The sequence below is a fragment of the Diabrotica virgifera genome, chromosome 3 (assembly GCF_917563875.1).
Source record: "Diabrotica virgifera virgifera chromosome 3, PGI_DIABVI_V3a".
NCBI classification, from domain to species: Eukaryota; Metazoa; Arthropoda; class Insecta; order Coleoptera; family Chrysomelidae; genus Diabrotica; species Diabrotica virgifera.
In genome coordinates this window covers 35,360,365-35,383,427 of record NC_065445.1, presented here as the reverse complement: position 1 = coordinate 35,383,427, position 23,063 = coordinate 35,360,365, and the positions used below count along the sequence as shown (strand labels likewise).

Here is a 23,063-nt window from a genome sequence, read left to right as displayed (position 1 = left end):
TGCTTTCACGTGACACATGGCAGTAGTGTTTAGCATTTTGAAAACAAATTGGAATATTTGAAGTTTTCAGTAAAATATTGAATAAAACATTGAATTGTCTTTCGGTTGTTTTAATTTCCTGCGAAATGTCATCAAAAATCCCGCAAAATGTATAAGTTGAAATTCCCACGTAACTAAAATTTGTCAATTTAGTTCCCATTCCAATCAAGAGATGGCGTTAATTCGATCCGAAAGATTAACATGGTCGTGAAACGTCTATAAGTATATATGGTCTGTGAGGATGATTGTTTAGATAAATATTACCTTGTAATCTTTTACAAACTTCCAAAAATATATAGGCCCGAAATGTTGATGACACACTTGTCTATTGGAATAAACTGTTTCAGGATCTATTATATTTGTGGAAAAACACAACACGGGATGATCAATGTAAACTAAAAATTCTACTTATAAAAACGGAGAGGAGGTTAATACAATTGATTAAAATTGTGATTAAATCTAATTAAAAACGTAACACCACTATAATAAAATAATTAAGCCACAAACTGTGATATAAAAAGTAAATAACAAATTAATTTAATTGTCAACTGTCAGTTGTTAAATATGACAAGAGAATTTACTGAGAGCGACATCTCTGGATTGGAATGGTAACTAATTTGCTGTCTTGACCTTGACAATTTACGTGAAACGTCTATTAGCCACTTTACACCATGCAACTAATTGCGCAATTAATGGCACAATTTCTTGCAGCAATAGAAATTGCATCGTGTCATACGCGAATTGCACAGAAAAGCTGCAACTCCTTGCTGCAAGAATAAGTTGCAGCTAAATAGAACATGTCCTATTTTTCATGCAATTTTTTCTGCAATTTGGTTATATTTTTAGTAACTTTTAAGGCTACAGTGTTTGTTTTTACTTTTCTGCTGTCAACAAATAAAAGATTTTGATGACATTGAACTTCTGTCATCTTAAATTTCAAACCAAACAATTTATTAACAAAACTAGAGGAACTTTTTACCAATTTCACGCTTCACAGATAATATTATTCAGGTGAATAACTTTAATTATGCAACATAGGGATTAAAAAAACTATTTTATTTCTTACAACTTGTTTCCTTTTGTAAATGAATAATATGTATTACATACTTGGATTAGGTATTAATTGATTTTGTTATACTTAATACATATTATAATTTTCTCAAATTATAATCTAACATCTTTAATCTAATATCTGATAATTCTACTCAAAAAATTACATTTAATTTGTAAAAACAAACATAACCTAAAATTTATGCTATTTTGTCAAAGTTTCTGTCTATTTCATGTCAGTTTATGCAATTGTTTGCACCGTGTAATCACTTTATTGCAGAAAGTTAGTTGCAACTTATTGCACAAGTTCTTGCGCAAGAAATTGTGCAATTAATTGCGCAATTACTTGCATCGTGTAAAGTGGCTATATGAGTATGTATGGTTTGTGTTTAATGTGTTGTTATTTTGTCATCCAGTGTTGACAGTGACAGTTCATTGGTTGTTATGGTTATATTTATTATTGTGCTAATGCCACATCATCAACATATATTGCAAAAATTACATTAAAATTTTTAAACAATAATATTAAATATTGTTTCATAAACTAATAGTAAAAAATCAGTGATATTATGTTTTGGTTACGTTTTTTTATTGAGATATACACTTTAGTTGGATTTTCAGGTAAATATTTTTGATTATATTTTTTGATAATTTTTTCTTGATTTTTGGACACTTTTACTAGTTTCCCCCAAAGAAAACAGTAACATTTAAGCTTTTTTCGCATTTTAGGCTAAATCCACAAAACAATTAGCATTTTTTCGGCCTACCCTCTTATTTCCTAATTTTCCTAATTTTTATTAGCTATGGCCAACAAAATCCTGGCTATGGCAGTAAAAGCTGATATTAAGGATCATTTTGTTGAAGACGACCCAAGATATATAGAGAGTCAGTTGTCTACATCCCTGGATCTGGGGGACCTGAAGAATGAAGCAGATTACAATAACTCAGGTAAGACAAGTAAGTAGGTACCTAAACAGTAAAACCTTGATATAACTGACCCCTATTTAATGGACTTCGGATATCTCTCTATATTGCCTTTCCTCCTTATGGAGTATTGTGCTATCGGACTTCAGATATAAGGGACAAAAAATTTGATCAAATGTAAAAAAATTGAAAATGTTCTGTTAATATTATACATGCTTAACCTGCCCTATACCAAGATACACTGCATATCAGTGGTTCTCTTTGACCCCAAACCCTGCATTTTGGCATTATCTGTGCCACCCTTGGGGGTGAAAAGCACGGATAATTGAAAAGCACGGATAATCTGAACATGTATTTCTTATGTATAATACATATGTACGTATACACGTACATATGTACCTACCATAAAAAATAAGAAAAAAAAAATAAATCTTTCATTATGACTCTCTCTTTCATCATATGAGTTTCCGTCAAGTGATTTACAATGACGCTATTTTGATAGAACCTCAAAAACGTAACTTGAGTAATAGAAAATCATAGCATGGATAATCCACAGCACGGATAATCCGCACCCGGATAATCGGGGTTCTACTGTACTTTCAAAATTAGATATAATGCATTATCTGCCTGTTTCATATTATAGCTCCAATAAGGCATGGTTCACCCCAGATATTATCAAAAACTGATTTTTTAAAGAATTTATACCTGCAGTGAGAAAATTTCAAGACAAGAAACTGGGAATACCTCCAGAATAGGTGAAAAATGTTTATTGATTTTAGACAACGCTCCTGCTCATCCCTGAAAATTTTCTACTTTGTAATTTTTAATTGTATGTTTTTGCCAAAAAATTCCTCGCTTATTCAACCCATTTGGCAACCAAACCAATATATGGCATAAAGTCTTTGGATGAAGTAATGGTTGTATAATATGATGAAGATAATGCAGAAATACAAGACGGCAGTGTACCTTACAAAACTTAAGGTGTTTAAATTTAAAATCAACAAATTTTAATTTAGCTGCAGCATGGAAATAGGTGAAAGAGCAAACATTAAAAAATGGGTGGAAGAATTTGTTTGTTGGCCAAGATGCAGACATAGATTTAGAAGGTTTGGAAGTTCCTGATTGCTGTAGGACAATACATAATAATGCTGGAGAAAAAGTAGCCCAGTAAGATGTTTGACAATGGTTAGAAGTAGGTAATAAAATAGTAAAAAATGAGGTTGGAAGTGAAGATATCAAATAAGACAGAACAACACTGCCAAAAACGAAGTTCAGAAGATCACGCCCGATGATGATGATGATGAAATAATGTATATTTTATTTTCTTTTCATATAAGGCGATTCAGGGTCAGGTGAACCAGTACTATTATATTGTATTTTGTAATGTAAATTGTTTTAATATACCGGCAAAAATAATTGTCTTTTATTCTGAAGATAACTAAAATGATTCTTCAAAGGTTGGATGTAAAAAAGATGTAATAAGACGTAATATTTTGATCTCTTAGGCATTTTAAATAAAGATTAATATTGTTAGAAATCTGTTTAACTCTTACCGAAGGCAAAATATTGAATAAGAAAAAAATGAAGCAATTGATTTTTCTCCTTGAAAGAAATTTATTTATCTTTCAATTAAATGATAGGAAAGCGTGATCTTCTGTACATCTTGATCAATGATCTAATAACATTTATTAATTATTATTCAGATAATGAGGTTAATGTATTTATTAGGAATACGCATTATCGTAATTTTAGAAAGTTGATTATATAAAAACAACAAACTTCAAAAGTGCACACAAAACTTGATTCTTTTTTCAAAGCAGGATTACCGATATTTAGAGCATTGATATCAAACAGCAACATAACTTCATGACAAATGTCAGAAAATATTATTTACAAAAATTTTTGTTTTTGATTATGAACTTTCGCCTTTAACGGACAGCATGTTTTCCTAGTTAGTCAGTTATATCAAGGTTTTACTGTAATACAATCGAAGGAGACAATGTGGTGTAATTCCTTTTTTTTTTAGTTATGGAAATAAAAGGTAGAATTAAGGAAGAATTCGTTGAAGGCAGTGCCAGATATATAAAGGATCAGTTGTCTACATCTTGCGATCTGCGAGACTTGAAGAATGAGGCTGGAAGTGAAGATCCATCAGGTAAGACAAGCGATACATCATCATTCTCTTTGCCTTATCCCTATGTGGGGTCGGCTTCCCTAATTGCATTTCTCCACACAATTCTATCTTGAGTCATATCAATGTTAATCCCCCTTACCAACTTATCCTGCCTTATTGTCTCCCCCAGGTCTTCTTTGGTCTTCCTCTCTTACTCCTCCTTCCAGGAATCTGAACTTCAGCTATTCTTCGTATTGAGTGATTAATGTCTCGACATTGAACATGAGCAAACCATCTTAATCTATTCTCTCTCATTTTGGCATCAATTGGTGCCACACATAGACTTCCCCTAATCCTACTCATTTCTAATTTTGTCCTTTTTTGTCAGTCCACTCAACCATCTAAGCATTCTCATTTCCACCACATGCATTTGTTGTTCCTCTTTCGTTTTCACTGCCCAACATTCAGTTCCGTATATCAAAGCCGGTCTTATGGCTGTTGTATGGACTTTTCCCGTCAGCCTTCATTATAATTTTTCTGTCACACAACACACAATTCCCTTCCTTCTACTTCATCCATCCAGCCCTAATTCTACTGCATGCATCTCCTTCTATTTCACCATTACTTTGTAATACCGATCCCAGGTACTTAAAACTATTGCTTTTCACAATCATTTCACCATCCAAAGATACCATTTTATTTCTAGTAACTCCATCTTTAAATGAACATTCCAAATACTTTGTTTTTGTCCTACTAAGTTTTAAACCTTTTTTCCTCCAGAGCTTGTCTGCACTGTTCCAGTTTTTGTTTTCTAAGTCTCTTTCACTATTTCCTATTAACACTACATCATCAGCATACATTAAGCACCATGGAATGTTACCATGTACTTTCTCTGTTATCTGGTCCAAAACTAATGAGAATAAATAAGGACTAAGCACCGAGCCATGGTGCAATCCTACTTTCACATGAAATTTATCAGTCTCTCCCACATCTGTCCTAACACTAGTTGTTACTCCCTCATACATATCTCTCACAATCTTTACATATTCACCTTTCTTATTGAGTGCCCACCACAGAATCTCTCGAGGAAGTCTGTCATATGCTTTCTCAAGATCAATGAATACCATATGAGCATTGGTTTCTTTATTCCTGTATTTTCCATCAGTTGCCGTATAATGAAAATTGCATCTGTTGTTGATCTGTCCTGCATATAGCCAAATTGATTATCGAATATTTTGGTTTCCTCACATATCCATCTATCAATAATTACTCTCTCCCATATTTTCATGGTGTGGCTAAGTAGTTTTATAGCCCTGTAGTTTGTACATTGTTGTATGTCTCCCTTGTTTTTGTAAACAGGTACTAATATACTGCTTCTCCATTCGTCTGGCATTTGTCCAACTTCCATAATTCTATTAAATATGTAGATCTGCTAGCCAACATGTTCCTGTCTCTCCTAATGCTCTCCATACTTCCCCGGGAATATCGTCTGGTCCGACTGCTTTTCCTATCTTTATTTTTTAAAGTGCTTGAGCCACTTTATCGTTTGTTATTTTGGTGACCATTGCTGTTACTGTCTCCGTTAACTCCACAGGCTGTGTGTCAAATTCTTCATTTAATAAAGTATCAAAGTACTTTCTCCATCTCTATTTGACATCCTTTTCGTGATTTTTTTTTATTATTTTCATCTCGGATACATCTAGACTGATTAAAGAATAAGACAAGCGATACAATCAACGAATATATATACTCTCCTAGAAGAAGAGATTAATTGGTAGAAATTGTCACGATTATTTGTCACTTCAAAACACTCCTGTATTTTGAAGTGTCAAAAATCTCGTAGAAAAGGAGTACGAACAGAACAATAACTTATGCATCCTGGGTTAATGAAATTTTAATGCCATTGATTTACTAACTTTTTTTTACAACAAAATCTTTATTTTTAATATATTAAATTGTTAAATTTATACTTTTAAAACTTGAAAAGGTATGAATACTTCAAGATTAAAAGTATTTTTTTTATTAGATACATAGGTATAAAAAAATAATATGTTGTATCAAAAAAATAATATTGTAGTACTTAAGTTATGAAATAAGAAATTTATCACTATGAATCTGCAATCAATCACAAACAAGTCTGGCTAATTGGCTCTGCCAAAGCCATTTTTCAAGCAAACAAAAAATTATAACTTTGAATTAAAAATGGGTTTGTTCAAACACAAACACGAACATATTACAAAAGCATATATATTCATTGATACAATCGTAGGAGACAGTGTCGCACCTCCGTTCAAACAGTGTTACAACTCAAAAAATAAAAACGATTTTATTGCACCAACACTTTAATAAAAGTATAAATTCCTATCTCAAAAAGTGTTACGTGTACGGTTCAAGTATTTATCGCTAGTTGATACTAGCGTCATTATATGGTTAACCAAAATCAACGATGCACCGAACATAAACAGTGTCACATATTGGCTTGTGCAAGGCAGTTGTCCATCTTAGATCTCTATAAACCATCGTTTGTCGAGATAAGACAGTATATTTGATTGCTTTATTCAAAACAGTCTGCGAATGTGCTCAAGAAAAGTGACACCTTTATTTTTCTTTTTGCGGTATTTTTTATTGAAGCTTTTATTGAAGTATTTTATTGAACGGTCGTACGACCGTTGGTCGTGACGACCAAAGGAGCGTAAGTCCACTTTAAATAAATAATATTTCGTAGATTTTTCGTTATTTTGTCTGTATAGTGTCACCACTCAAAAAGATATATAGTCTTTAATATTTTTAATAGAATTAATACACTATTTTGTAGAGCTTCAAAAATCTTTTTTTTTTATTTGAAAAGAAGATTTTGAAAAAAAGTCGCATCCACCCGAAGGTTATTAGCGACATTTCTGTAACATTTGTAACAATATTAAATCAAAATTTGGTAAAAATGAATTACAATTTGTATACAATTAAACCTTTGGAGCAATAATTGGATTCCACGCACTAACACTTTATTTTTGGAATGAACTTTTAGATCGCTAGCGACACTCCGACACTCTCTTTCTGATGCATCATTAGTGATAGCGTTACGCGCACTAGTATCTGCTTGTTCATATTTCCTTCAATGCCTATGTGGGATGGTATCCACAGGAAGTGGATTCTTCTGAAACTTTCTTGGGCTTAGTTCGGCCTTGGTTCTTTTCTCATTGGGGTGTTTATGGTATATATTTTGCATAGCTTTGACTGTGCTAAGAGAGTCGGAAAGGACTGGGCAACAAGGGAGGTTTTTAATATATACATAGTTTGATGGCTTTAAACAAACCAAAGAGCTCGGCAGTATAGATGCTGGAATTCCGAGAAAGATGTAGGAGCATAACAAGGCGATGAAAAATTTCATCAATATTCTTTTGAAGTAGAAACTTGAATCTTAATGTTGGCTTAATTGAGATGTGTCACTTTTACAGTCTGACGCCTCACTGCCAAGATAACGATGAATTTTTTTCTTTATGGACGTGAATTTTCGTTTTATGGATCTTTCCTTTAAATGGGGGTAAACTAGACTGAGCATATGGGACAAAGCTGATAGGTCTGTGGTATATTCTTGAATTGTGGTTATATGATCTGTTGATCCCGTGATATTCATTAGGAGCATGTTAAGTTGATCAAAGTTTAGAGGGAAAGGTAGAGGGGGATTTTCTATGAAGTTTTTAGCAGGGTCAAGTAAGAGAGAAGATGAGCATTCAGAAGTGCTTGCTGAACTAATTTTAGCTTTTTTAGATTTTGCTTGGACTTTAGGTGGTGGAAAAATGTTACATTCTTTTGAAGATGGATCTGCTTCAGGTGAAATAATTTCATCAAAGTTACGTTTTGGTTGATTAATTATGTGACTGTCCTTATTTGATGCATCTTCTTTGTTCGGTATCTCCGGGACGTTGGAAATAGACATTTGTTCACACTGAGAAGGGTTTGTATCATTGGGTGCTTGCAAAGATATATTTGTTGCGCTGGATACCGATGCTTCATTGTTTTGGTTGGGGTTTAGTTGAGCTAGTGGTTCGGAGCACTGTGATGCAATGTGACCTGGCTTCTTGCATCTAAAGCAAACTAAACTGTCTTGAGAGATGAATATTCTATATATCGTGTTGTCAAAAACAAGAGTAAATGACTCTGGTAGTGTTAGACTGTGAGGACTGATATAGATTTCTTCGAAAACTAAGGATGTGATTGAATTCAGGCATAGAAGCACTAATTTTGAGGAATGTCATGGGGGAGACAGGAACTACGCCGATTTTTTGTAACTCATTGATTAGCAAGTCGTGCGGTATTGAAGGACATACGCCGGAGAGCACAAATCGTTCCGCTGGTGTAACTTACCTTCTTGCTCTGACAATTTCACCTTGTATTTCTAGTTGACCATGATTATTCATAAAATCACCCACTATTTGTTTATTGGATAAATACATACATATGCGATTATTAGATAATCTAGAAGAGAAGATTATATTTTTCGGTTGAATTATATTTCCAAGTGGGAGAAGGTAGTCTTGAAGTTTGGTGTTTTCTAAGGCACTAAAGATAATTGCTTGGGACTTTAAAGGAAATTACACTCTCGACGCTGCCAAAGAGTATGACTGTGATGCGTTTATTTGACTTTGATGGTCTTGTATTGTAGAACTGTTGTGGGATTCCATGTTTGAATTCATTTCGATAAACGTTAAGTGAAAAGTAAGTCCGACCCTGTACACCTGCTAAAACAGGTATTTCGGTCTTTACTAAAAGCGGTTATTTTGCTGGTAAAACTGGATTTGTGTATTGACAACAATAACAAATAATTTCAATTTGTTGACTTTAATGCTAATTTTACTGGATATTATGTAAAGAGTTTGTACACTTACAGTTTATTTCCATATATCACTGAGATTCACAATTTATAACTTATATTAAGCTTTGTTAATATTAAAAATATTCGGAGCCCACATTGAATACAACATTATAGTTATCGATGCAGGATCGGTCTCCCTTCAAAAATCTTTGTAACTTACTAAAACAGTTATTGTTCTAATTTTAATAGTTTTTGAATTAAACCCGGAAAAGTTCTAGCACAAATTTTAAATGTTGTTGTCTTGATACTTTGCTTTTTTGACTTATGACACTCTTTAAGCAGAGGTACGATGTGGTGTAATTCGCATTTTGTTTTATTAGTTATGGTGGTAAAAGGTGAAACTAAGGACGAGTTGGATGAAGGTGATTCAAGATATGTAGAGAGTCAGGAATCCACCTCCGTTGATCTGGGCGACTTGAAGAATGAACCAGATGAGTCAGGTGAGATAAGTACAAAATTATAAAAATCTAGTACTACTGCCGCCAGGGGGGTACAACGACCTCCTTTATTTAGATGGACTTTTTTATGTATTTTGACCCGTAGAACACGAATTTTTTGGGTAACAGTTGGTCCGGATGTCGTAAGTTGTTGTAAACAAAAAACTTGCAAAATTACAAAAAAGCAATTTTTGTGCAAAACAAAACATTTTTTTTGTATGTTTTGTATAATTTGACTTGAACTTTCACATGCTGTAAGCAGAATTGCTATTTTATTTTTTAATCAAAAGTTATTCGGGTTCAGAAATTGCAATTTTTTGAGTTTTTGAAAGTTCAACCGCGTTTATTTCGAAAATTATGCATCCTACGAAATGACTTGTAAGGACAATTTTTGCTTAGAATGACCCAAAAAATACAAAAAATTGTTTTGTTTTGTGCCAAATAGTTTTTTTTTGTAATTTTGCAAGTTTTTTGTTTATAACAATCTTATCGACATCCGGACCAACTGTTACCCAAAAAATTTGTGTTCTACGGTTCAAAATACATAAAAAAACTTGGGTAAGTCCATCTAAATAAAGGTGGCTGTTGTACCACCGTAGCGAGAGCACTATAAGGTGAGGTTTTATTCTTTATTATGATTTTAAATGCACTGAATAGGTTTCATCTTTAAGCACTTAGTGCAGACATTAACCTGTTCGTTACCAAGGGGTATTTAAGCTTCGTTTTCACAGGCCAGAGCTTTTTAAATTGCTATTATGTGCAATGCGATCCCCGGCTCACGGGTGAGACGCTGGTCTATGGGAAAAATCGATGTGGCTCGTATATAAGTCGGTTGGTAGCAAACGTGTTAATTTCGAGGTCTTTTCTCAAAAAAAATTATCCATTTTTTTCATAATTCGATTATGCATGTAGAATAATGAAATAAAAAATAAAATTTTAAGTAAAAGGTATATTACTTTAAAAAGCCCCTATAGGGCTACAAACATATAAACAAAACGTTTTCGCTCTGTAACAAGAGCATCATCAGTGTTACAAGCACATGGTGAGCCACCCAAAAATACAAAGGTTGAAACCTTTTACAAATAGACTAAAGTCTTGTATAAATATAAACATCCTAAAATCCAAAGGATGGATAAAATTCCTATCTTTAGGCTTTAGGGCAACATATTAACCCACTTAACCTGTGGGGACCCACAGGTGGTAAGTGGGTTAATTAATTAGGTCATTATGTTATAAGAGGTGACAGGTAATTGACAGTTGGACCATCTGTACACCACAATATTATTGGTTTTTTGTTATTGATATGCTTATACTGAATACATTAAGGACGATTAAAAGGCAATAGAGTTGACTACTACTCGTCCCGAAGGCAGAAACGCAAGATTTTAAATCATATTTACTTACTTACTTAATCCGTCCTCTTATACCTTACGGTGTCGAGGTAAGTGGAGAAATCAGATGTGTCCATGCCTTTCGGTCAGTAGCTGGGCACTCTTTCACTACACCCAATATTTCTTTTTGCGCAAGCCGTTCCAATATCCGCGTTCCATGTTCTTGCTGGCCTGCCTCTTTGTTGTTTATTGTCGGATGCAGCTTTCCATACCCTCTTTACAGTTCTACCTTCACCCATTCTCGCCATATGTCCGAACCACGAATAACTGCTTCGTTTCAAGTCTGTCTGTCATTCCGGTACGGCACCTTTCACGTGTTACTTCGTTTCTTATACATTCACATCTGGTCACCCCAGATACCGCTCGTAAATATCGCATTTCGCATGCTTGAATTTTACTACGGATGTTGTCGTTCACTGTCCATGTTTCACTACCGTTGATTAGCACCGGCTCTTATACAGTTTGAAATACTTTTTGTTTTCAGGCTTACCTCCTTCTTCTGAATAAAACTGTTTAACGTGATGGGTTCAAAAGAATTTTAGGTTAATACGGCTCTAACAGATTTCTAATTTATGGCTACTGCAAGTAATTTGAAAATAACATTTGAGAGTGCACACTGAGAAAAACCATACAAGTGTGAAATTTGTTTTAAACAGTTTAGTCAAGCTTGTAGTTTCAAAACACATTTGAGAGTGTACACTGGGGAAAACCTTACAAGTGCGAAATCTGTTTTAAGCAGTTTTCTCAGAGAATTACTTTGAAAACACATTTGAAAGTGCACAAATAACGGCACGTGGCACTTGGGGAGTACCGGAGCTCTTCAACCCTTACCCCTTAATTACAGCCAGATCAGTACCGTTGATTCTGTAAAATTTCTTGGTGTTTTTTTAGACAGCAACCTTAAATGGTCCCTTCATATCGATTTGTTAAGGAAGACACTATCTTCAGCTTGCTATGCTGTAAGATCTGTTTCGAAGGAACTCAATTTAGCATCTTCCAAAATAACATATTTTCTTTGTTCGAGTCGCCCAATTCGATGTTATTTTCAAATTACAAAAAGAGCAATACGATATCTGTTTGGCCTCAGATGAATAACACATTGCAGAAGCTACTTCAAAGATCACAGGATTTTAACTCTTCCTTCTTTGTATAAGAAACTGTTAGCTTAATTCGTAAATATCTACATGTCTTTCCAGCAAGACCTAGTCATGACTACTTCACGAGAAATTCTACCTCTGACGTCTATTTACCGACCCCGTCCTCTCAGTTAGTAAAGAAATCTATAGTATATTCCTCAAAAAAACTTTACAACCATCTCCCTCTACAACTTAAATCTGCAGCATATTTCCCCAAATTCCGTAAAATGTCAAAAGCCTACATATCTGAAAGCTATCTACCTATTCATTAGAAGAATCTCTTAATCAATAACTAAGAAATTACAGTACCCTTTGAACAACTAGTATTTTTTGAAGTTATACTTCTTTACCGGCGATAGAGGGTGATTTTTTTATATGTTAAAACCTATCAGCCCGGCGCATGCGCATTATAACTTTGTTCTGATTGGATGTTCAAATGACATGTCAAAAATTATCCGATATGGCAGCTGTGGTTTGGAGGTAAAGGTAAAGGTAAACAAATGTATAATATGTATATTAGTTTTATTGTTGTGAGGACAGAAACAAAAAAGTTTATAATATTGTAGTGACTTTTAAATAGTTTTTAAAAGCAACAGGTACGTAATAATTGTATAATTGTAAACCTACCTATTTGATCTGCCAAAATACATAGTATGTAATACTTTTATTTATATAATTTGATTACCATCAAAATTTATATCAATATTCACCTAATATATTGTTTATTTACTCTATGTTTTGTTGTATTTTTTAATTCTAAATCATTTCAATTCAAAATTAAAATAATTTGATCAATTTTCAAAATATCAAAATATCACAAGTTTAATCCGTTTAGTTAGTCGATCTTCGTAAATAATGACACATACTGTCCGTGGCTAAGCGGAGAAGGCGAATGAATTCCAATACCAACCGCTCTTATCAGCGGTGGTTCGAGTCCCAATAGAAACTTTCTTTTTTGTTTTTTTTTAATACATTTTATGATTGTAAGTATATTTATTATATAATTGTATTTTCAGAAAATACGTATTTAGTTAAAAAAAATTTCGACAATTAATGTTCAGACATCATTTGTGGCTTGTTTAATGTGTTTTATTCTTTTATTATTTTAATTTTTGGCACTGTTCTAATAAAAATGTTTGAGAAGTAGTAAGTATAAATTAGTTTAATATTTAAACAAAATATAAATAAAAAGTATATTAATTTCGTTTAAATCATATAATAGAAGTATAACTTCTTGCGTGCGTACAAAGTACACACACATTCTTTTATCTATATTTGAGTGTCACATACAGCAGCTTAACTTAGAAATAACTAAGAAATTATAGTACCCTTTGGACAAGTAGTATTTTTTTATCTATATTTGGGTGTCATATACAACAGCTTAACTTTTAAACTTATTAGTTACTAGGTAGACTATGCAATTTGCAATTTATTTAAATTTTGCAATTGATTGTTTCTGTTTTACTTCATTATTATTATTTTTTTAATTATATTGACGATTTATGTAATTTTAGTAAATTGAATTGTTATTGTTTTGTTTTCTTGACATTTTATAAGCTTTGTCGATAAAATTGTACAATTTTCCATGACAATAAAGCATATTTCTAATTCTATGTGACTACTGTGGGTTATTACTATATCTGCAAGTTTTACAACCTGTGGTTAACCCTAACGGTCAACTGACCTTTACCCTAGTCTAACTGACAGTTGCTGTTTCACAACCACAGATTCAGTTTTGGTCAGTTGATCATAAGTTTTGTTTTATTTTTCTTATGTTGGTAGGAAATTAAGGACAATGATCACCAGAAAATAATATTTTTATGGAGAATTATCAGCATATATTTATTATGAATTTATGAACATTGAATATGGGTATAGATGAGATGAGGTGTTAGATAAGGATGCGTGTTGTCACCTGACTTATTTAACATTTATGGTTAACGTGTCCTGAGGATGGCTTTAGAAGGATGGGATGGTGGAGTAACAGTAGCTGGTAGGAAAATCTCCAATTTAAGATTTGCTGATGACATATAGCAGCAAATGAGCAAGAAATGTTTGATCAACTGCGAAGAGTTGAGTACGAAAGCAATAAAGTTGGTCTGAAAATCAATAAAGCTAAGACAAAAATAATGGTGGTCGACAGATTCCACACTATTCAACTGACTAACTTGTTACAGGAATACCAGATAGTAAACAGCTTTGTCTATCTCGGGTCTAGTATAACTAATGACGGTAACTGTGAAGCAGAAGTTCGGAGACCTGTTGGTATGGCAAAAAATGCGATGACTCGCCTAACTAAGGTTTGGAAAGAGAGATATATCTCTCAAAATATCGAGATGAGACTGGTGAATTCGCTTGTATTCTCAATATTTCTATATGATGCAGAGACTTGGACCCTTGGCGCACGCGAGCACCAAAAAATTGATGCCTTTGAGATGTGGTGCTGGAGAAGAATGCTACGCATACCTTGGACAGCTCATAGGACAAACGTTTCCATTCTAAACCAACTCGAACATAAAAAAGGCTGTCTACTATATGTCTGCAACGAATTCTGCAATTCTTCTGTCACGTGGTCCGCAGAGGTCATGATAGTTTGGAAAGGTTAATTGTTTCTGGAAACGTTCCGGGGATAAGATCAAGAGGACGATCACCGACTAGATGGTCCCACCAAATTAAGAATTCAGCTGGAAACTCATTCTGCGAAGCTCTTAGAGCAGCTGAAGATAGAGACCAATGGAAAAAAGTTGTTAAGAATATTGAAAGATCACGATCCTCAGCAATGGTGAAATGACAAGAGAGAGAGAGAGAGACAGAGAGAGAGGGAGACAGAGAGAGAGAGACAGAGAGAGAGAGACAGAGAGAGAGAGAGAAAGAGAGAGAGAAAGAGAGAGAGAGAAAGAGAGAGAGAGGAGTTTTGATTGAGTTTTATTAGAAATTTAATAATTGTTTTTATATCTTTACGACTATTTGTACTTACAGTTGAGTCCAGGCTTCTTTACCCGTGCGTCATCATTTAGAGCATACGAAATAAGTCGGAAATTTACTAAACGCAACAGGAAGTGACAGAAAGTTCCTATTACTCCGATCACGGATTACAGTAAAAAATTTGACGTTATCAAATAAATAGAATGTCAAATGTAAGTTTTGCTTTAAAATTTTGGTGCATAATAATTATTACAGCTACATTCGAAGTAACTTAAAAAATTCTTTTTTCTACCACCCTTTAATAGCATGCTAATTATTCGCTATTTTTTCATAGATAATAGCACCCATTACTGTACCCGTAAGTAATAGTTCATTACTCACGGGCTGAAGTTAGATTCAGTTGGCGCCTGCCACTTTTAGTATTAATCGTATATAAACTGCAAATAAAATTACTTAAACTTGTTTATTTAATACAATAATTATTGTAATTTATATCAATAATTAACTTCGAAAAAATTTTAAAGGAATTTTAACGGTAACAATGTCAGTATATTTTTTACGTTTATAGCGTGTTTACTAAAAATTTTGAAGTTTATCATTTATTTTAGTGACTGATCACAAACAATCACTTTTAGTGATTGTTTGTGTTAATAGGGCTTATTCACAGTCATTTGTTTCGAGCTTCTGTCGTATGTCGTATAATCCGTGTATACTAATATTATACACAGATTATACAACTTATGACAGAAGCTCGAAACAAATGAGAATCGATGAAAAGCCCTATTGGAATTTATAACTAATATTGTGTTTATTTTTCAAGTTATATTGTGTTAAATATGTTATAACATATTATAGTTATATTATTATATTATATAAGGTGTCCCAAAAGTAGTGGAACGGTCGAATATTTCGCGAACTAAACATCGGATCGAAAAACTGAAAAATACGTGTTCAATCATTTTCAAAAATCTATCCAATGACACCAAACACCAACCCCCACTACATCCCCTGGAGGTGGGGTGGGGGGTAACTTTAAAATCTCAAATGGAAACCCCTAGTTTTTCTTGCAGATTTGGATTCGTTACGTAAAAGTAAGCAACATTTATTCAAGACATTTTTTCGAACTGTGGATAGATGGCGCTATAATTGGAAAAAACGATTTATCCTGATACCATAGGTAAATTATAGAAACTGTCTAATATCTCGAGAATACACTTCCAAATGAGAAACTAAAAAAGAGGTTTTTAATACTTTTCGAAAACCTATCGATAAACGCCAACATGACCCTCCAACCCACCCCCTGGAGGTGGGGTGGGGGTAAATTTAAAATCTTAAATAGCAACCCCTACTTTTTATTGCAGATTCGATTTCGTCATGAAAAATTAAGCAACATTTATTCGAAACATTTTTTAAAATTGCTGATAAATGGCGCTAATAAATCGTATTTTTCCAATTAAAGCGCCATCTATCAACAATTCAAAGTTTTCATGACAAATCCGAATCTGTAATAAAAAGTGGGGGTTGCTATTTAAGATTTTAAAGTTACCCCCACCCCACCTACAGTGGGTGGGTTGGAGGGTCATGTTTGGTGTTTATCGATAGGTTTTCAAAAAATATTAAAAACCTCTTTTTTAGTTTCCCATTTGGAAGTGTATTTCTCGAGATATTAGACCGTTTCTATAATTTACCTATGGTATCAGGATAAATCGTTTGTCCCAATTATAGCGCCATCTATCCACAGTTTGAAAAAATGTCTTGAGGTTTTCAAAAAATATTAAAATCCTCTTTTTTAGTTTCCCATTTAGAAGTGTATTTCTCGAGATATTAGACCGTTTCTATAATTTACCTATGGTATCAGGATAAATCGTTTGTCCCAATTATAGCGCCATCTATCCACAGTTTGAAAAAATGTCTTGAATAAAAGTTGCTTACTTTTACGTAACGAATCCCAATCTGCAAGAAAAACTAGGGGTTTCCATTTAAGATTTTAAAGTTACCCCTTACCCCACCTCCAGGGGGTGTAGTGGGGGTTGGTGTTTAATGTCATTGGATAGATTTTTGAAAATGATTGAAAACATATTTTTCAGTTTTTCGATCCGATGTTTAGTTCGCGAAATATTCGACCGTTCCACTACTTTTGGGACACTCTGTATATAGTTGAATGTAAATTCTATACATTATAACTATATGAAATACGTCCACAGCCATTTCCTATTTATTAGATTCATTGACAGTAGGTACAAATTTATGCTTATAATTTTTCGGAAACGGATAGAACTTGGATTGACTATTTCTTGTTGTATTTTTATAATAAATAAGAATTTGGTAATAGTAGGCAACCAATTATTCAGCCACGTACTGGGGGTACACAGCATTTAGGTATTTTTTGTAAATTATTATAATTTAAATCGAGTAGTTGATAATTATATTTTTTATTAATTAAAATTAAAAAAATGTAGAAAAAGTATAGTATTCTACTCGCATGTAATGCCCATTGCTCACTCTGATAACAAACTTCATCATCGTGAGTAATAGCCATCATTACATACTTTGAATAATATACTATTAATATCATTGATTAATAAATAAATAAACAATTTATAACAAAAATCAATAACATACTTTATTTTTGTCATTTTATTCACTTTGGTGGAACATTAAACACAAGCATTTCTTAACTGTGTCAATGAGGTTAGCTTTCTACATTGTCAGAATTAATCATAAAATAAAATAAGTTTACCATAAAATTTCAAACTCCATTATAAAATTAGTTGTGAAAACAACTGTTTGTACACTATAAAAAACTTCAAAATCCAAAAATTCAACAAAATAACAGCAAAAAATTCAACAGACTGACAGCCACAAAAGTAAACAAACTAAAACGTCACAAATTGTAGGTACTTAAAATGTGAAAACATCCCCAATCGTCTTTTTTTGTACCTATCTCTTTTCAATGAACTAAGTCTAGAGTGTTCATAAAAATAACATGTGTTTTTACTTAATAACAGGCGGTAGCTGGTTTATCATTAGTTTCATGCGTGGAAGAGAATGATGCTAGATAAAAAGTATGTGTTTTATCTCGCCAGGTATTAATGAGGCACGGGTAAAGACTTTTTGCTTAAGCTTCAACTTCACAGTCATCAGTTTATTTTTGAAAGTCCGGTGTTTTGTTTTCTATGATATTTCCATGATATTTGAATAGTGGACACTTTTACATCGTTCGATGCAGATGAAATCCAATAGCAAACATCTTTAACCGTGATCTTTTTCAATGCGTCAATTACAGTCAGGCCTTCATCCGGCGTGGTTAGTAGTACCTAGTAGAAGCTTCCGCCAATAAATCCTATTCGTTGCTTCTATAAGGCCTTGGTCTAGAGTCTACGGGTTTCATTAGAGACGTTTCATTGGGTGGAAGAAAAACAGCTCTTATGTCACCACTAATCAATTCACTCATGTCTGGGATCGTGCATTGTCCAACAACAACAATGTTTTCGGAGGCATATTTGTTTTTTAAGTAAGTAGTATTATGACTGGTACAAAGTCATCAAAAAACCAGTTCTTAAAAATGTTACACTTCATCCATGTATTTGCAGTTGTGACTCACCAGCTCCGATTGTTGCCTCGGTTACCCCAGCGGTTCGGATAACCTAGACTCATATAATCGCGAGTTTACTCTATATAATTTCTATAGTTGTGCTGTCTTCAGTTTTATGAGGCTTATAATCAGTTATTGTTATTGCATTTCTCTGTTTTTACATTAAATCCACAGAGAACGGCAGTTCTCACCAGTGGCGCACAACACCCCTACAAGCGACACTATATATACACGAAATTTTCGATTTTCTAAACCTGACTGAATTGAAAATTGGGCCAAATCCCATCTTAAAGTATAGGAAAAGACTTGTCCATCCATATCCTACATCTCCATTTTGGTCCAAGGTTGTGGATTTTACGGCCCTTCCCATTTAGAGTCTGTTTTTCGTTCTCGTCCCCAAAACTCCCTAAAATTTCAGAAACTTAAGCCCGACCTTTGCGGCTTCTGATAGCACAGATCATTACATTTCCAACGCATGTTTAATTTTGAAAATCGGTTGTACCATTCAAAAGTTATCGAGCTCAGAAGTTTGACTCAATTTTTATTTAAAAAAGGGAAAATGTTTGTATGTATGTATGTATGTGTGTGTGTGTGTGGAAAACTTACACCGATCTGAATTTTTTTTCTGTGTTTCAAGAGGGTGTGAGGGCCGATTCAGAACCGGTCTAATTTTTGACTTCTGACTACCCGTAAGGCAGCTAGAGGACTAGGTAGATACAAAATAGCATATTTTTGGGCGTACATATCTTAGGTTCAAGGAGAGACAGGAAAACCGCAAATACACCAAATCAATAGGATTGAGTTAAGCTTTCAAATGGTGCTTAAACGATCAACCTGAGACCTACACACTGCTCACCATAACCGAAAAACTGAAAAATTAAACTTCGAAAATTTTGGTTTTTCGACAATTACTCAAAATTTCAACCTACGAATTGCGCCAATAACTGATTTTTTAGTTATAGGCTTCATAAGTATTTCTTATGGGAAAAACCGTTTTTCGAGCTCAATAATTCTTGTAATACGTTCAGTTATCATACTTGATCTTGGATGCATCAGATACTACATACTTGTCAATACGTTTTAAACTCATGTTTAGTGATCAACATCAGTTCAGCCGTTCAGAAGTTATAGAGCTCCAAAAGTATAATTAGTCCAGGAACTGAAACTTTTCACTTCGCAATTTTTACAGAATGGATCGATTTGCTTGACAATTTGACAATAAGTAGTGGATAGTCCAAGGATCAAAATATATATGATGCCGAAAGACGCTTTTTGCCACCCCATCTCGAGGGTGGAAATTTTTTATTATATTTTGACCGCAAATGTTGGTAAAAACATTAATTGCAAGCAAAAAATGTTTTATATTTTTTTGATAAAATTAATAGTTTTCGATTTATTGGTTATCGAAACTTAGTTTATATCGAAAAAATCAATGTTGTTAATCATGGTTTATGTACTTGTAGTGGTTACGATGCTAAGTTTGATTGGGCAATCCGAGTTCATTTGCCGGCCATAATTACATAATTATTAGGATGGCTGGGACATGAACTCGGATTGTCTTATCACTGGTGTCGTAAGTACTAGATCATTTGGGAGAGAATGCGACTAAGGCGACCCCAGAAAACGGCAATTCTCGCAGTGGCGCACAACCCCTCTACATGCGACACTATATATACACGAAATTTTCGATTTTCTAAATCTGACTGAATTAAAAAATTAAAGTTTAGGAAAAGACTCGCCCATACATATGTGAACATTTCATTTTGGTCATAGGGTGTGGATTTTACGTATATTCCTATTTAGGGTCTGTTTTTCTTTCTCGTTCTCAAAACTACCAAAAATTTCAAAAATATAAGTTTGACCTTTGCGGCTTGTGATAGTACTGATCATTACCTTTCCAACGCACATCTAATTTTGAAAATTACCAGAGAACGGCAGTTCTCGCCAGTGGCGCACAACACCCCTACATACGACACTATATATACACGAAATTTTCGATTTTCTAAACCTGCCTGAATTGAAAATTGAGCCAAATCCCATCTTAAAGTTTAGGAAAAGATTCGTCCATCCATATATTACTTCTCCATTTTGGTCCAAGGCTGTGGATTTTACGGCCCTTCCCAATTAGGGTCTGTTTTTCGTTCGGGTCCTCAAAACTTCCAAAAATTTCAAAAACTAAGTTCGACCTTTGCGGCTTCTGATAGCACAGATCATTACCTTTCCAACGCATGTTTAATTTTGAAAATCGGTTATACCGTTCAAAAGTTACCGAGCTCAGAATTAGAACTCAATTTTTATTTAAAAAGGGGAAAATGTTTGTGGATATGTATTGTTATATTTCTATTTGATATGAAAATTAAATTTTGATAATTATAAACAAAATTCAATTTAATATAAAATATTTTCAATTTTCTCAACCACGGGCATATAAATTTAGAACAACCTGTATACAACAAATTGTTATATTTAATTTTAAGAAGTGATTAAACGAAACTCGGGACAATGCGCTTAGAATAAACAAAGTGAATGGCGCGTACCATTATCGTTGTTCGCGGAAGGTTCGATCATTAGCCTATGCTAAATAAAACTCAAGTGAAATCGATAATAGGTCATTATCGTTGTTCGCGGAAGGTTCGATCATTAGCCTATGCTAAATAAGACTCAGTTGAAGTAGATAATAGGTCATTAAATTTTGTAAATAGTAGAAAGTAATTTTAGAATGGGAATTAACTATTTTTTTTTGAAATCCATTAAGCGTATTTAGAAAGATTAAAAATTGGTTTTGAGATACTGCGAATGAGAGTTGGTGGTGGAAGGTTGATTTGTGAATCTGGAAGGGATATTTAGAAAGTAGGGGAATGAATGACAAATAGAGATCAGAATGTTTTGAGCTGTCGAGAAGTGAAGTCCAGTAGTAGACGGTAGTGTACGGAGAGTGAGAAAGCCGGTGTAGTTCCGTGAGTGTGGAGTATCTATCGTGGAACGAGAGGTAGGCCAGGTTGAGAGTAAAAGAACCTCCTTGGGCCAAGAGTGTCCCGGTAGCTGATTGCAGTTTCGAAAAAGGTAGAATACAGCATCACGACAGAAGCAGGAACGAGAGCTATACGAGCTAGTTTTCAAAGGAGAACATTACTGAAAGCCAGGACGAGGTTTTGATCGCAGCCAAGGATAGCAGGAAACGGGTCTTGTGTGAAGACATTCTCAGTTCACCAGAAAAAGGTCAGTCTCATTTGTTTGGACATGAATGTATGGGTTTTTCGTATTAAATACCACATTATAAATTGAAGAACATAATAAATAATGTCAGAAAAGCTTCATCAAACTTAAATAGAATTGTTGCTAATAAATCCTAATAGTTAAATGTTAATAAAAACTTTCAATTGGAAACCAAAAGGAAATAAGATTCCCATTTGTAAATGTTATGTTTAAGAATAATAAGATCTAGCAACTATTAAGCAGTGATTGCCATTTAAATAAAATAAACAATATTTTGATTATAATTGTAACCCATATGTGTGTATTATTTTACTCTTTTCTTTCCTATCCCGATTAGGAACCATTGAGAAATACTTAGAAGCCACGAGAGTAAGTAATTAATTTTATAATTCGCCCTGAGATTGAAAACATATTGATATGTGATCTGGTAAATTAATTAGATTATGATTAATGCATTGATTAAATTAAATGACATATAAGAATATTATCTCATATCAATAATCAAGATCACATCAACTGTCGTCCAACGTGGAAAGCATTGTAAAGTATTTCTAGTGGCAAATTTGAAGGATAGAAAGAGTAAAGCCGGTATTTGAAAATTTATATGCCTGTGGTAAAAAGTGAGATACTTACATTTGATAACATAAAATTTTAGGTCTCTTTAGGTACAAATTTTACATAACTGATTTAATACTTTATTTTTACGATATTTACATTTGATATATTTTTGAAAATTTATAATATTTGGGGGAGAAAAAGTCGTTTTTGGTAACATACTAGTAAAATTTCATATTTGGCGGGGATAGTACTTCTTGAAAACAAATGTCTGTGACAAGAAGCCAAAGCAAAGACAACAAAAAACAAAAAGAACATTCAGATCAAGAGGAAAATTCAGACCAAGAAGAAATTTTAAACACAACAATCATGGCATCAGAACAGCAAGAATTATCAGGAATAGATAAATTATTACAAATGATGCAACTCCAGTCACAAAGAATGGAACAGAAAATGGATGAAACACAACAAAAACTGGATGACAATCAAAGAGAAACAAAACAAACAATGGATAAAAATCAGGAGGAAACAAAACTAGCAATGGATGAAGCAAAAAGGACAATGGATAAAAATCAAGAAGAAACATCAAAGAAAATGGATAAAGTGGATCAAAAAATGGATGAAACACAACAAAAAATGGATGAAACACAACAAAAATTGGATCAAAAAATGGATGAAACAACAAAAAATGAAACAAGCAATAGAAGAGAACAACAAGAAAATGGAGGAACGCATAGGAAAGTATGAAAAGGAAGTAAAAGGATGTTTGACAATGATCAAGAACGATATGGGACAACAAGAGACAGAGA

General features: G+C 33.5%; 1 protein-coding gene across 8 annotated transcripts in view; it reads left to right on the top strand.

Moving 5' to 3' along the window:
- The first annotated feature begins 703 nt into the window (after nucleotides 1–703).
- Nucleotides 704–23,063, top strand: part of LOC114345068 (zinc finger protein 271-like) — a 58,832-nt gene continuing 36,472 nt past the window's right edge. For 4 of the 8 annotated variants that reach the window (XM_050646418.1, XM_028295934.2, XM_050646416.1 and 1 more), the window contains exons 1-4: nucleotides 704–1,710; nucleotides 1,891–2,046; nucleotides 4,040–4,168; nucleotides 9,320–9,439. In XM_050646418.1, coding sequence (XP_050502375.1) covers nucleotides 1,659–1,710; nucleotides 1,891–2,046; nucleotides 4,040–4,168; nucleotides 9,320–9,439 — 457 coding nt within the window. In that variant the 5' untranslated portion in view covers nucleotides 704–1,658. Of the gene's footprint in view, nucleotides 1,711–1,818; nucleotides 2,047–4,039; nucleotides 4,169–9,319; nucleotides 9,440–23,063 lie in introns of all 8 variants that reach the window. The other 4 variants (XM_028295939.2, XM_050646413.1, XM_050646415.1 and 1 more) reach the window with 3 other exon arrangements.